Here is a 16,427-nt window from a genome sequence, read left to right on the forward strand (position 1 = left end):
TTCCCCATTCAGCAATGTGGTCAGTCTTGCAGATTTCCAGACATAGAATTCGGAGGGCGCCGCCTAACGAATAGGTTCTACCTTAGCCACTGAGAAGGCTGCAAACAGCCTTATGTTTTTGTTGAGGACTGGGCTATTTCGAAAGCTTCAGAAGTGGCATACTTCAGAGGTGAAATTTAGATTCACATAATGATTCTGATCATGTTGTTTCGCTGTCGTACGTTTTCAGTTAAATATTACACGAAACAAATATTTCAAAATTTTATTCTTTTGGAAGTCCAGAGCATCATTGTATTTTGAGGATGAAAATATAGATGATCTACGTAGGCTGTGGACGTATGGATGGTCTACGTAGGTTGTTATCTGTTTATTACTTGAGCAGTTAGCCAATTTAAACCGCGGGTCATTTTCAAGCACGTATTTTAAGCTTCACGCTTCATCTCACATTTTACTACTTCACTGCTACATGAGGACAGTTATACATCGTATTTCTGTGCGTATGTGGCATAAAAACTATACAACAGTGTACATGATTACTTCGATTAGTGGACACACACAGAAAACTGCCATATGGTAGAACATGCACAGCTGTTACGTTATAACTTCAGTTTAGGAGGTCAACGTCAGTTATAGCGTTTTATAAATACACCTTAGTTTGAAGACAAACTTAGCCTTCGGTTGATAGTTTCGTATTTTTAGCTTCCGTAGGCATCGATATTTAACTCGTTTCAACTAACAATTTTCACAGCTGGACGCACACAACTTGTGACACCTCTAAGGCAAAACTCTTACACAGAGCTGTTAGACGAAAACATCGACATGGCCCACGCTTTGAGGACTTTGTTTTAAAATCGCTTCCTACCTGGACAATGAGCATTTCTTATTCAAGACGTTTTAAAAGGAAACTAAATTCGTCCAAAGACGACAAAGCTAAAGGAAATTTTCTTAACAGTAGTAAACAGTTGTTCGTGGATCGATTGCTAACTGTATTTTGTCGTATTTCGCTGGTTGGAAGTGTGGCCTTGTCCCCAGAACGAGTTATCATGCAGAAATCAGTACCTCAAGGAAGCACCACAACTAAAGAGAGTCGCTGCAACAAATCGCAGATCTAGTCACAGAAAGCCACCTAGTGTTTCGCACGCCGCCGTAGTCGGAAAGTTATTTACATCCGACAACAGTGCCGCTTGCTTCATTCTCTGTTAATCAGCAATGAAAGGTTACCATCGCTTTAGACAACAGTATTATCGTCGTTGTGTAGATCCACCTGCGTGCCACTATAACAGTCATACTGATCGTTGAGTAATGTTGAAAAAAACTATGATGTTTAAGTACCATTCCGTAACGAAGTGTTAAATGTTACAAGTGTCTGCGACTGCATTAGAACCATGTCACATGTCTGAACACTACTTGTTTCCAAAGTTAAGTATTTACCATGTTCAAGTTTTAATGAACTGCTAGTTTACTACATAGTACACTACAGGAGGGGAAAACTGATTGGCGCGTTGAGAGGTCACGTGATTCTGTATTACAAAATCAAGTGAAACTAACAATGAAGTTGGCATTACAAGCACAGTACTGGCGTCAGTGTGATTCTGCACTGCCGGGGGCCTGAATTTACACAGCGCCAGTGTAGGTGTGGAATACATATAACTGGAAACCACGGCACTACTAAATTCTGCAAACCGTACGCAGTGCTCGCACACGAAATTATTAATACTGTAGTTATAGAGTCCAATGACTCAACTGCGTATTTTTCTGTGAGAAAGAATACTGGCAAACGGTCTCCGCAACATCAGATGACTGAAACTGGTGTTCCACGGAGGCGAATAAATAAAAGGCCGCGAGATATATGTGAGTTTTGCAGCTGTACAATATTTTCATACACTGCCGAAGTGGATACTAAATTCACACTATCACCATGAAAATTTGATCTTCGAACACGCAGAATTCCAAAATTTGAGTTTATTGCATTCAAAACCGTAGATCTTCTACAACATTTTGTTTTTTATTCTATTTTCAATGGCCAGTGTTACCATTTTACATGCATCGTCGATATGCACAAGTAAATGGAGAATGCAACGCGATTTTTACTGTCAAGTAACGTCTTCATCTATTAACTTACTTTTAATTTAATATTGACATAATTGGAGACATCGAACATAAGCTTGAAGAGTGTTCCCAGTGAAGGAAACAAATAAATAATACCACGTATTTGACAACTGCTTCTAAATCTCTCCAGAAACCGTTAAACGCTTCTTTTAAACACAAGTGTAGCAGCCGTGAAAATAATGACAGTAATAATCGATTTAGTTGGTAACTTCATAGTCTGCAACAGTATTTCTCGAAATAAGAAATTTCAAAATGGCTTAGAATCGGGGTTATGATGACTAGAAGTATCTTTACATCTGACTGGCTTGACCTAGCTTAATTTCCATGTCAGAAGCTTGCTGGTAATTTGCCAGTTAAGAGACAGTCAGATTTTCTTCGTTGTGACTAATTTTTAGGCGAAGTGCATCTTCCGTTACAGCGCAGTCATGTGCTTTCCAACTGCGGGATGCAGTCGTTTGTCATATTGATCTTATTTTGCTGGCTACAACGTATTGATTCGATTCCCACTTCAGGCGGACATTTTCAACACACACGAACAGCTCGACTTCACCTAAGGTAAAGACAAGTAAAGAATATCGTGTTGCACAGTTCTTCAGAATCCGCAATGTAAACATCACATCCCTTCGCCATCAACTGAGGCAGGGCTGGTTTAGGTTGGCCCATAACAAAGGCGGAAGTTGCAAAAAGCAGATACTGTCACCAGTAACCTTTCTTGCACTAGAAATTTTATTTGAACTTGAGATATTAAAAATTTTGGTCGTTCTGGAATGCGTTTACAATTCGAATCTCCCATTCCGCAGTATTTTACCCTCTCTGAAATATATAGTTCGATCTTTTCGTTGTGTTCTCCTAGGTTGCAAACTCTTCTCTGTCTCTGGTCCGAATCCTGGGCAGGCACAAAGGTATTCACTGTTTTATTTCAAGTCCTGGTAAGTGAACTACGAGCTACTAACGAAAAAGAACTTTCGTTTTCAATGTCTGTTCATGTGTTGTCAACAATAACGATGCTGATGTTATTTCCATTCAGACATCCAAATATATCACTACTCGTGAGCAAACAATTGATGCTTAAAGTCTGTTCGTTGGTAGAAAACAACAGCGTTAGGTACAGGGTTCGACTCAAGATCAGGTAAAAAAGAATTGTATCCACATTTCAGATTCAAAGATTTCGACGATTTGAAGAAATTCTGTATCTAACATCTGATTTTTCTTAGTTAACCACCCGAATATGAACCCATGAAACAAAATGTTCCATCACGGCTCACAGCACTTCAGTTTTAACCACGAGCAGACTAGTTACTCGTAAATGAAAGTGCCGTCTATTAAGAGTTTCGTGCTTAGCTATCAGTGAGATGAGGGTGTTGATAGAATTACTGATTCAGGACGAAAATTAGCGTCATTTAGTTTCCTTTCAGATTTTCTAACTTCTATTGGTGAAGATTTCGATATTTCACGTCTGTTTACGCCTAGTTAACAATGACGATCGTTGCCGTGATCGAGTTCCGGTCAGGCACAAAAAAGTTTGTTAGTTAATAGCAGCTATACTTGCTTGGTTTCAATCCACATCCAGAACAAAAAGTTCCGTTTGTCACTTAAATTTGAAACTTATGCACAAACAATTGTTCATGATTCATGAGTACAATGACTTTAGTGATGATACTCTGTCAATGTTGAAGATTCCATAGAGTTATTTCTGCTCTTACTAGCGTTATTTTAACTCGTTAGTTCACAAGCAGTTTATTAAAAATCAATGGTAAGAGGAACGACATTTAGTAGGCGTGGGAAAAACTTCTACAGGGCTAAAATAGTCCAATTGTCGTAGAACTTTAGGAGGCCAAATGTTGTTTCGATATCTCTTGTTCATAAAAATATTTAATGTTGACTTAGAATTACTAAGTGATTTATGTGTCAGGGTTAGTTGTCTCCGATTGTAATGAGTGTGGTAATACCTTTCAAACGTCAGATATTGTTATAAAATTTAGCCGAAATATATATGAAAATGCCGTAAGACGAAGCGGCCTTTTGGATGTACTTTAATACGAATAACTTTCAAATGTCTGAAGCACACTTTTTATTATTTCCAAAATCGCCTTACGTGTTTCGATATTGCGCCACTTTCACAGGCTACAAAATGCAATACAAAACTAGTATTGAAATATGTGAAAATATGTTACATTTCTCCATTAATTTGAGACATAGCGTAATGAGTGGAATATGGTTTTATAGCTTACCAATGTTATGTCAATCACATAAAATAGTTTCCTAGATACACTTTATCTCGTCAACACTCTCGTGCACGAGAGAAGTGCGAACTGCTACCAAAGAATAAATTTATATTGTTGACATAAAATTGGTAAACTAGAAAACCATATTCTACTCATTAAACTATGCCTCTAATCAATTAAGAAATGTAACATATTCTCCTATCTTTTGATACCAGTTTTGTGTTTATTTTGTAGCCTTTGAAGATCATGGACTGTCGAAACGCGTAAGACGATTTTCAACTGTGCCCCAGACGGCTCTAAGTCATTAAAGTAATAGAGTTGAGTTTACAAGCGTTAAGGATTGTCTCATCTCTAATTATATGTTTCCTAGTATTTTCATGGTGTGGTGTTACTTTACATTTAGACTGATTACTATAAATAACAGTGTTCTCTAGTGGCCTCAAGCGGTACCCATTTGTATAGTCAAACGACTCTACCACAGAGGGATTAGAGGATTTGCAGGGAGACTATGTTATGTGGGCTGTATGCAAATCAAGCGGAACGCAATTCAGGTCGCTCGGACTCTTTTCAGCGCGATAGTAGATCGTTGCACGAGCGACATGAAAGTTCATTTAATGTTTTGCGTTACATTATTGTGTGGAGCTCCTTTCACTGTAAGATCAATATAGAAGTTAATCCACAAATAAAAATGTTTTTGCTGTCATGCGTACACAATTACAGACTATTGACATAATTCTCAAAACAAGACATATGTTTTAGTTAGAATTGAAGTATCCAATACAAAGAAAAAAAGTCTATTAATGTAACTACATGAAAGCACTTACGATGTTCTCTCAGTTACAATTTCCTGTTCTATGCTGCTTCAAAGTATGATTTTTTATCATCTGATACCAAAAAACGCCGTAATCTACAAGTTAAACAACGCTGATGACAATTATTAGAGGCCGCTACTGATATTTTTGGTCTCTTCCCCCAAACAACCCCAACCGCTACCGATATTAACATAAAAAGATGTATAATTCTGTGAATACTATGCACCTGGAAATTTAATTACTTTTATAAATCTAGACACTAAATTTGTATCACAATGGGTTGCGTGTTTAAACTGGACCTCTCAGAAGGACAAAACGATTACAAAATTGTAGGGTTGTTTGCTTGACTGACGAACAGGCGTATGTAAACTGCTGAAATAAGACAGAGATTGTAGTCATGACGCATAGTTACCTATAATACCACGACACAGACAACAGAGACTTGCATGTTGCCGAGACAAAGTCAACTGGGACACCGAGCGGCAACCGAGGTGTTCTGCGATGCGTCTCGTTTATGTTTGTGGCGATCGGATCGACGCTAAAGTGTCCGTAAACGACCCAGTTCAAGGTTCAAAGTAAGCAGAGCCTCGAGATCCAAATCTCTCCAGCGCCTATAATTATAGTGTAGGGAACTGCTGGTTGTGTCATCAAGACTGATTTGATAAGTCTTGAATGGATGTTGGATGATTATCAGTAGTTGATGAGAATAGTAAATGCTCTTGTGAGACGTTTCACGGTGCTTCTGTGTAAGTGTTAAAGGAGACCAAATAGTGAAGATCATCAGTCTCCTATTCCACTCTTCTCCCCCTCCCTCGGGACGGAATAAGTGTACCCAGTCTGCCTACGTATAGAGTAAATTCTGTGTGAAAATGTGAGAAAATGTTCTAAACGTGTGGATAGCGTGTATCTGAGGTATTCACCTGGTGGGATTTGGGAAACCGCCTAAAAGCCACATTCAGGAGCGCTCGTCGTTAACTCGGCGGGCTGATTCGATCTGGGGCTGGCTAGTACCTCATCCCGTAACCTGTCGCGTTAACGCGCGCGGCTACGTGGGCATGCTTGCCTTTTATGACTAGGGCTCCAAATACCGTGGACCAGTAGGATGTGAAAGATCTTCACACTGCGATTCGCACCACAGATGTTTTGAGCAAGGTGTGGATCCTTGACTGCCCTGCCCGGCTCCATGGAGCATACCTGAAAAGCGGTGGGAATATGTACTCGCGTAGTAGCGTAGCACACAAGCCTCCAGCCAGCATGCTACTGGGTCGGAAATAGCATGTGTTTCCGGCGTGACAAGATATTCCTGAAGTTGACGTTAAGAGACTTTTTAGTTACGTGTCACAACAAAACCAAGAGTGAATTCGTGGCTATTCGGTAACAACTCATACTGATTTTGATGATGGGCATTAGTTCCGAATGAAATGAAGCCGTGATTATGTGACGAACATCTTGACAAAGTTTCATGTAATACTTTCCATTTCACACATAATATCAGCTGTGGTATCTTCAATGCCAAAAAAAAGAAAAAAAACTAACCTTTTAAGAAAGTGAAAAACGAAAGTGTTGCATATAAAGTGAAATGATTATTTATGGCGATCTGTCCAAGACTCCAATATTTTTTATATTCCTACAAATAACTCCTATTTTTCGATGCAGATTTTCTACAGTACTGGGATTACACTTCTGTGTCTCGAGGACGGTGTTGATTCTCAGTCACAGACAACATTACCAAAATTTGAGAAATTTTGCTTAATAGCTGGGGTAATGATCACCATTTGATTTCCTGCAAGTAAGAGCATTATTTCTTTACAGTATTCTTTATAGTCGTAGAATATACGGTTGAAGAAACGTTTACTGTTTTCATGTTGTAAAACTAGTTAATCATAAATGCATGAATTTTTAATTGTGTACTTACATAGGAATACAAATACGGAGTACTCCCATCCGCTTGGCTTGTCTGGAGTTATGTGCAGGGCTAGGCAAACACCGGATCTCCCGTAGAAATTTCTTGTATAAAGGAAAACAGAATCATTGTTAATATGATAGCAAAGTAAGTCACAGACTTTTCAGTGATTTAAACTATCATGAAATGGAAAGAAGTGAACACTGGAAACATGACTCGTTTAAAAATTAGTCGTATCGAGAGCAACGTGGATGCAGTCTTTACCAGTTGCGTGGCTTTGACAAGGCAGTGCGGTTTTGACGATATCTGTCGCGGACAGCTTGTCTGTGTTAAAACCGGGCTGCCATCCTATCTGACGGGATAATTTCGAGATTGCAACCGTCTGTTTCTATTTTCCGCACTGAAAATGATGTGTAGCAAGTAAAAATATGTAACTAAAAGCTCCGAATTTCATATAACATGTTAGAAGATATATCGGTAAATGTGTTACTACAGCTTTCTAGTTGAGATTTACGATGACGACTTCTTTTAGTTATCATAGTTCTCGACATGAGTAATTTGCTTTAAAAAATTTAGTTATTTCTCATCGTTGGTCAAATATTGTATGTATCTCCATAAATCTTTGCAGATTTGAAATATTTTTTCGGATGTATCAATTTACAATGAAAAATTAAATAAGTTCCACAGATGAAAATCAATTGATTTTAACCTGAAGTATTACACGGTAAAGTAGTATACTGTAATTGGCGGACAGATAATGATACATCAACAGTTTGTTGGACACGGGGTAGCCACTTGAGCTTAAAGCAGACGCCTCAGAGAGACAAAAATCTATCCTGTCCTCCATACATCCATCAAAAGCAAGAATTATGGATTACAGGTTACGAGACATAATAAATAAATAACGAAACTTTAAAATAAGGTACAACCATGGGATTAGTAACATCGTGAAACATCCAACGCTATCCTTGAGATCAGCATGTAATTAAAGGCATTTTGTTAAATATAATGTATTCTTACATCTAATGGAATTAGCTCACAATATTTCAAGTTAGAATATAAGTGCACTTATATTTGCTTTCTGTGCTAAACATTCTAGTGACAAAACAAAGAAATTAAGTTGCATTGTACCTCTGAAGATATTTTGACAATGAAACACTTTTTCACTGATAGAACAAATTCTTGGTACATAGAACAAAGTAAAGAAATGAGTTCTCCCTCTTACTGAAAGGTAAAGATCAACATATTATCTTGGAAGGAACTGCGTCTATCATACTAAAGCCTAGGAACCTAATTGCTGGACAATAATAAAATAAGTTCGTGGTGGCTTTCGCCTAATTTTCCCAGCTGCAACTACATAGTGATAACTGAAAAACTTCAGACATTAAGAACAAATGTAAACTGTGCCCTGTTAGCCACTGCTTCTACAATGTATCAAAATATTTCAAGTCGAGGATTTAAATTCCAGTTAAGAATAACTGAACAGTAAACTGACACCTTGTAGTGTAGAAACAAAAAGTGACGTCAGATCAAGCCCAGAGAGCAATGTGTAGTCGACCGACCCCCGTGCCATCCTCCAGCTGCTGTCGTTATTTTGGTACGGTACTGAGGGCTACGGGGTCAGCACACTGCTCTCCCAACAGTGTCAGCTTTCCGAAGTTTAGGCCCGGCACTCCTCATTAAAGTTGCTCCTCAGTTGGTGTAATGAGGAAGAGAGTGCGCCCACCAAGGGAAAGCCCTGGCAGTACCAGTAATTGAACACGTTTCCACGACGTGGCAGGCAGACAAGCTGACAGCCCAGTACCTTGTAATGGAGCTAGTGTTGTACACGGCGTTACGTAAATGGTTTCAAGTGTTGAATAAAAGCATCAAGTGAGTAGTGCCTTTTTTTCAGATTGGGGGCCTATATGAGAGACAGTGTGAGTAAATTGACATCAGTGGGTATTCTCTGTGCATATTATCTACGTAAATAGATTGCAGCGATTTCTCTTACCTGTTGTCATACACTTTCACTCTTTCCACGTCTCTAAATACTCTCCTGTTTTATGGGATTTATTGAACGCGACTTACGAACGAATGAATGGCTGTATGGCACGTTTATTCGTCATCAGTTCCAGTTGTCCCACTTTTTTATCATTAAATTATTTTAGTTTGAATTTCCTCATTGTTTTCTGTCATAGAATTTAGTAATTATGGTGAAAAGTACGTATTTTAATTCTGCGGTTGGGGACACTTCATGTTGCTGTAATCGTCATTTACCTTTATGGAGGTAGAGTATACATTCCACCTGTCAGTACGTAAAGCTCTCCGTCTTCAGGCCACAAGTGGTCTATCGGGACCATCCGACCTCCGTGTCATCCTCAGATGAGGATGCGGATAGGAGGGGCGTGTGCGGTCAGCACACCACTCTCCCGGTAGTTACGTAAACAGTTTGTCTATTTCTGTTTTACCGGTTAGTGCGTATTGTTTTTGAGACATAAACAAAGAATCAGCCCTACGTATGCATAGACAGTGTGGCAAACTACTTGAAGCATGTACTCACACTAGCATCTTTCGGAATTGGGGGCATTAACGTAGTGAGAATATTCTATTCACTTTATGGTCACCTCCCTATCTCGTGAATTAAGGCCTTACACGCTAACCTGTGCATACAGGTAGCTTGTCTCTCTCCTTAATTTTATCTTTCACGAGTGAATCTTCTTTCAACTTTTCTTCGTTGTGATGGTCTCTTGCCTAAGATCAATAAATTTTTAATAGAGTCCTCTCAGTATGAATTTAACTGCATCTGATGTTATAAATCACTTCAGTTTCTTAAATTCTGCTCACAAACAGGTATTGTAAACCTGCATGTTATTGCTTTATTCGTGGACTGTTGTTCGTAGTGTGATGGGTATACACGGATATGACAACTGTTAACAGTGGTTTCATTTAAACATGTTGGTTGAATATTTCCTTTGCTATTAACGTTTCCTTTTTGTGAGCCGGAAATGTGATCTTTCGGAATTAGCAAGAACTTGTATTTAAACATACTGTATCATGAGGGATACGAGTATGTCTCACTTTTTAATTTGATGTTGTTTGGTATGTAACTCATGAAACTATAAGAACATTCCATTCTATTATTCGATTCATCCTGCGGTAAAATTTTGTCTTTTGCTGTCGAGTATCGTTACGGAAATCTTGACTATGTTTTCCCTTCGCATAATGACCTTTCAAAGAAATTAGCCAATTTGCCAAAGAGTTAACTGCTCTCCGTCCCAAATAATTAATTTTCGATGTCATGTATTCTAAGCAACATTTGAACATTGCTTAATATATTAAATCGGCTTTATCTATTTCAATTTATGTATTTATCACTCTACGTTGGTAAAAGTTGGGAATTATATAAATTAACTACAATAAACATGTTTATGATACTGTTACAACATAAACAACCCCGAGGGAATTAATTACAAATCTTCAACTCTATAGCGTACTACCCATACCCACTGTTACATCCGCAGTGTGGTATCCCATGTGCTGTTACCAAAATACAATAATCGTGTGAGAAGGACGTGCGTTCCCTTTCTAATTCTTGGGCAGCTGAGAAAAACTGATAAGGATTAGAGCCACAAAACGTCGCGGAAGGGGGAAAGTCCTAGGTACTCCGAGAACTAGAAACCGTTCTGGTCCTTAAAAGCGATGTATCTATACTTCCCGCCTCGAATCAGAAGAACTTTGGTACTGGAGTGTTGATAATCCCATCCCATCATTGAGTAAAAGTGATCTCAGATATCACTTCAAATATGAAACAGTTCGAAAGGACGAATCATTAAACACGAGTATACCAGAATTCGAACCCGACACTAGGTCTAGCAAGATGCCCATTCCCAATAAACAGTTACGATGTATTTCTTTCTAATATCGTTTCGATGACGATCGAGTTTTAACAAAACCACCGTATCAGAGTAAATGAAAAGTCAGAGATGCACCGGCACTGCTAAAGACCCAAAATATGTTAATCGTAACATCATTAGGCTTCCGCTGCCTCGGCGGGCCTGCCCTTGGTGCTACGACGATGCTGCCGTAGTGTGCAAACATAAACGCAAACAGAGTGCCACCTGTTCCTCGCCTCCAGCCATTAATATACCAGAAAACGCTTCCAACAATCACGAGAACCTCATACAACACCCACTGGTCAATATATATGGCAATACGCGTGGGAAATACTGTCCTTCCATCCCCTCCCCTCTTCCCACTAACTTCCGGCAATACGCTGACGACTCTACCTACTTACCTACTCACCACATCCTCCAACTCTTCCACGCTTCCCTCCAACGTCACATAAATCTCCCAGTCGAGTGGTGGTACGTATGAGAAGTTCTAGCAAATCCACAGAAAATCCCAGTCACAATATTCGGTTGCACCGCTCGGCGTTTCCGCTGTCCAGATTTCCACCTCTCCATCTACAATCAACCCATATGTATGACTTAGGCGGTGAAGTATTTAGGAGTAACACTTGACCTCCTTACAATCCAACACACAGCCCGAACGCTGCATTAATGGTAAAGCCTAGTCCAGGCAAAAAATATTTCGCCCTCTGAAGACCAATTCAGGTATCCAGCTGCGCCACTGTATCAATATCCCACCTATCATGCACACCTTCATTCCTTGTCCTTCCTCTCCTGTCTTAATTTCAACCAACTTCAACGCACCAAAGATGAAATCCGTCCTAACACACACCATTTTTTCCAACTCTAGTCATGATGCTCCATCTCATACCATTATACCAATTTCCTTTCTCTCCCTCTCACCATTTAACTGACGTTTAGTCACTACCCGCGGCTCCACGAGGCCCCAATAGTCATACTTATCTTTTCACGTCCATTATGAAATTATTATCATAATTATCATTAAACCACAGCATCCTTCTCATTGTAATGAGTGATTATAGTGTAACTGTTATATAAAATCGTTCGAAACGTATTAAGGCCATAAGAGGTGCTTTTAAGAAAATAATGTATTCTATTTTAACGTGTGGTATATTAGTGTGGCTTTTGGCTGAAGGTCGGCTTTATCTGCCACCAGCCCACCACTTCGAATGAAAGAGAAATAATTTTTTTTTCAAGAAAAGCGCACTTTATTGTATGGCCAGTACTGAGAAGAAAACCGAAACTCCACGAATGAAGCAATAATGATGCCCAAGAACTTTTCACATCCCAGCTACACTACGATTACCCCCACGCAATGCACAGCCAGCGCCGTGGACTCACCTGAAGTAGTCTATCCTGAAGAGCGGCAAGCCGGACAGGAACGCAGCAACCGCCCAGCCCGCCGCCATCAGCATGCGGGTCTTGGACATTTCCAGCCTCCGGATCCGGAACGGAAATATTATCACCAGAAAACGGTCCAGCGTAATCACTGTTCCATACAAATTTACATTTTGTTACCGATTGTCATTCCACATAACTACAAGTACAGGAGAGAATGTACTAGGTTATTGAAGAACTTTTATTAAGTGAATTGTTATTTAGAAATGAGTAATCTATATAGAGACGAAAACAGGAAGTTTTATAATATGAATATAGATTATATATTTGCACTGTGGCCTCCTTATTCTGCAAGTGTAATATTTAAGGCATAACCGATAGCCGAATACGTCCCACTCATGAAGAGACCGCTTTTATGTTACGGACGTTGTCACAACTGTGATATGCTTCCGCAATCGGCCAGAGCTGTTGGTAGAGGTGGAAACTCAACTCTCTCCTTAAAAAGACCCACAGTAAAATGTCACATGGCTGGAAAAAAAGAAATCTCGTTAACCAAGACTTCAGTGAGGTCCTCTGGTGTAAAGTCTACCCATCGTTGAGGAAACGGTTCATTCAAAAATGATTTGGCATCAAAACAGAAAAATTCGCCAGGTGCGCGTAGGATTCGTGCACTGAAGTTTCTGTGCAAACTTAATTATGTATAAAGGCAGTTTATCCATTCCAGGAAACAGGGATGTTTATGATTTTTGCCTTTTTTTCGACCGTAATACTGGCAAGATATCGGTCTCAGGGAGTCCAGGAGTTTCTAGAATATTTTAATTTTAAGTTCGAAGCCGGATAACAAACGACAAAAATATTTTTTTCGTGTGATATAATTCCAAAGTAGCAATTTCGGAGTTTTTCCTTCAGTTGTACTGTGAAACCTTGCTTATTACAACTTTAACGGTTGTAGGTCAACGGGAAGTACCCAAATGACCGTGTCTTTTGACTGAATAGACCAATAAGCTTAAAAATGTTACACCGGCAAGGACCATTTCCCTTAGTATGTGCCACAAATTGCAACTGATGTGCCAAAGTGTTTCGTGGTAAAAGGGTCTTAACAGACGGACAAATAGACAGATGGAGAAAAATGACAAAAACTTATTTTTTCTTGTTGTATAACCACAAATTAAAAATTATCGGATTTTTTCCTTTTCTTGTAGTGTGAAGCCTTGCTTCTTGCCAAATTCCAACGGGAAGCATACTATAGATTTTGATCAGTCAGTTTGCGAATATCAGAAATGACAGTGACTTTCCATTGCATTGACTTAAAAGTTTAAAGTTTTTCCATAGACTTAATATGTGACATTAATTTGAACTTGATACGTTTACTAGTTGATATGTTTACTCGTTACTGAGAAAAAGGGTGCTTAATAGTCGGACAGACAGACAGACAGACAACAAAGTGATACAGTAATGGTTCTGCTTCTACAGACTGAGAAATGGAACCCTAAAAATTAAGTTCTGTGAGTCTCCACTAAGTTGAGGAGAAAGTCATTGCTCATGCATGAACAGGTTCATTACTCCACGAACTGTTCCCTCCGTACAAAATATTGTTTGGTGATCAGACCCAAAACACGTTTAACTGCTCTCAGTCCCTCTCACGTTACACCCGCCTAAATAGCCGTGCATGTTAAAGCACGACTAACAGGACGTGGAGGCACGCCGGGCCATCGTGGGTCCACCCGGCGGATTACCGACGAGGGCCAATGTGCCCGACGCCCTGGGTGTGGCCTTTAGACGGTTTCCTATACCCCACTAAGTGAATGCTGGGCAGTGTTACACGATTCGCGAACATTTAGAAACCTTCCGCTCACGTTCACATCAATAACACCACACATAGACTGTTGGATTACGTATTCCGTTCCGGAGGATAATGGGGGCGACAGGAGGGGCATCTGACGACTCCTTAAACTAATTACATCACATCAACACCGTTCATAACTACGCCGACCTTGTGGCTTTACGGAACAAAGGCCCAAGCAAAATAAGAAGAAGAAGAACTCTCTCTCATGTTACATCATTTCACAGTGTTTTTGCCGACCTCAATCGAAACTTCAGATCCTCTTACTTCCAGTTGTGTTTTGATTATTAGTAACTATATTACTGTACATTTCATGAGATAAGAATTAATTAAATTGGATACGCATTTCCTGAATAATGTTGCACATAAATATTTACTTCTTACCTAAATAGCTGTGATTATACTCCGTTTCCAACCAAACGTTTTAGCTACTAGGTCAGTAACAGGAACATTTAGTAAGGGAAAAAATATATTTACGTGTGTTTTAGTGACAATTAATGGACATCTTTGTGAAAATACTTTTCGAAAAATAAATAATTCAAAACTTGAAGCAAAGGTTCCAAAGAAAGTTTTATCCACCTGTTGTACACTGATCAACCAGAACATTATGACCAACCACTGAATAGTGTGTATGTCCAACATTGGCACCGATAACAGCGGCTACGCGTCGTGGTATGGAACCAATGAGGCCTTGGTAGGTCACTGGAGGGAGTTGGCACCACATCTCAACAAACAAGTCTTTTAATTCCCGCAAATTCTGGGAGGGGGGCGATGAGCTCTGGCACCACGTTCAGTAACGCCCCAGATGTGTTCGATCGGGTTCAGATATGGCGAGCAGAGGACCAGCACATTAATTTGAACTCTCCCCTGTGTCCTCGAACGACTCCATGACACTCCTGGCCTTGTGACATGGTGCATTATCTTGTTGAAAAATGCCACTACCGTCGGGAAACATGATCGCCAGTGTACGGTACTGCTTGGCCGTCGCGATGCCTTGCACGAGCTCCACTGGACCCGTGGATGACCATGTGAGCGGGAGTAACGGTGTCAAGGAGCTGTTTCTCTGGTAGACGACGGATTCCCGCCCTCCCATCGGCATGATGAAGAAGGTGTCGCGATACATTAGACCATGAAACGCTCTGCCACTACACCAACGTTCAGAGCCGATGGTCAAGTGCCCATTTCGGTCGTAGTTTCTCATGTCGTGGTGTTAGCTTAAGCACATACATCGGTCGTCGGTTGCGGCGGCCCATTGTTAGGGATGCCCGGTGCACTGTGTCTTCAGACACATTTGTACTCTGTCCAGCATTAAAGTCAGTTCGCTGCCTGCCCTGTTTTAACAGTCTACCCAGACTACGACGTCCGACATCTGTAATGAGGCGTGGCCGCCCAACCCCACGACGGTTGGACGTGGTTTCACCTCGGTTTCGCCAGGTGTTGAAGACGCTCTCCACAGCACCTCCAACACACGACAAGTCGTGCGGTTTCCGAAATGCTCTTTCCGAGCCTCCCCGCAATCACAATCTGCCCTCGGTCAAACTCAGAGCGCACGCCTTCACCATTCTACACACGCACAGCACGCTCGCTGATAGTACATGCGTGTGTCTGACTAGCAGTCATTCCTCGCCAGGTGACACTGCTATCACCTGAACGGGTTTATATCAATAGCAGGGCGATGACCATTATATTCTGGCTGATCAATGTGTAGCCAGCAAACCGATGGATAGATGATTTCATAGTAATCTAACATTTTCTATAATCCTCATCACAGATGTAGGATCTTCAAGGTCTGATTGCCTGCTTCAAAGTGTATTAAACATGTAACAACCTCTAGTATCAACACAAATTCCAAAAAATCAGAAATCAATGGTTTTTTGCGTATAGTGTGATGGATATCTTTCTGATTCTTAGCTACTTGCTACAAGAAAACTTAAAAAAAAGTAATGTTGCAAGTAATTCACAAAAGAAATTTTTTTCTTCTTTCATTCTGTGTAGAAAGGTAAAAGACCTCAAAAGTTTTCATGGAACGTTTTCAGTCCATATTTATCGTGGAAACGTAAAGATCTTCCAAGATAAAAAATAAAGTACTGTGTTCCGAAATTATTTTGGCTGTATACCGCATAAGACTCTGCTCATGAATTTGTCTATCTTGCGGAAGCTTCCTGTCAGATAGTCGTTAAGAAAATAATGACATCAGTTTTGATAACCTCTGATACATGAGTATTCTGTATTTTCATAGATTCCATGTGCTGTCGTGCTGAGTTGTGCTCAGGTAATAATAGAACT

General features: G+C 40.0%; 1 protein-coding gene across 1 annotated transcript in view; it reads right to left on the reverse strand.

Annotated features, from left to right (window-relative positions):
* The window catches only part of LOC124775580 (G-protein coupled receptor GRL101-like), a 373,429-nt gene that overhangs the window by 99,009 nt on the left and 257,993 nt on the right, over positions 1–16,427 (reverse strand). The window contains exons 23-24 of the mRNA XM_047250411.1: positions 12,302–12,449; positions 7,062–7,153 (exon numbers count right to left, since the gene is read on the reverse strand). Coding sequence (XP_047106367.1) covers positions 7,062–7,153; positions 12,302–12,449 — 240 coding nt within the window. The remainder of the gene's footprint in view (positions 1–7,061; positions 7,154–12,301; positions 12,450–16,427) is intronic.

The sequence above is a fragment of the Schistocerca piceifrons genome, chromosome 2 (assembly GCF_021461385.2).
Source record: "Schistocerca piceifrons isolate TAMUIC-IGC-003096 chromosome 2, iqSchPice1.1, whole genome shotgun sequence".
Taxonomy (NCBI): domain Eukaryota; kingdom Metazoa; phylum Arthropoda; class Insecta; order Orthoptera; family Acrididae; genus Schistocerca; species Schistocerca piceifrons.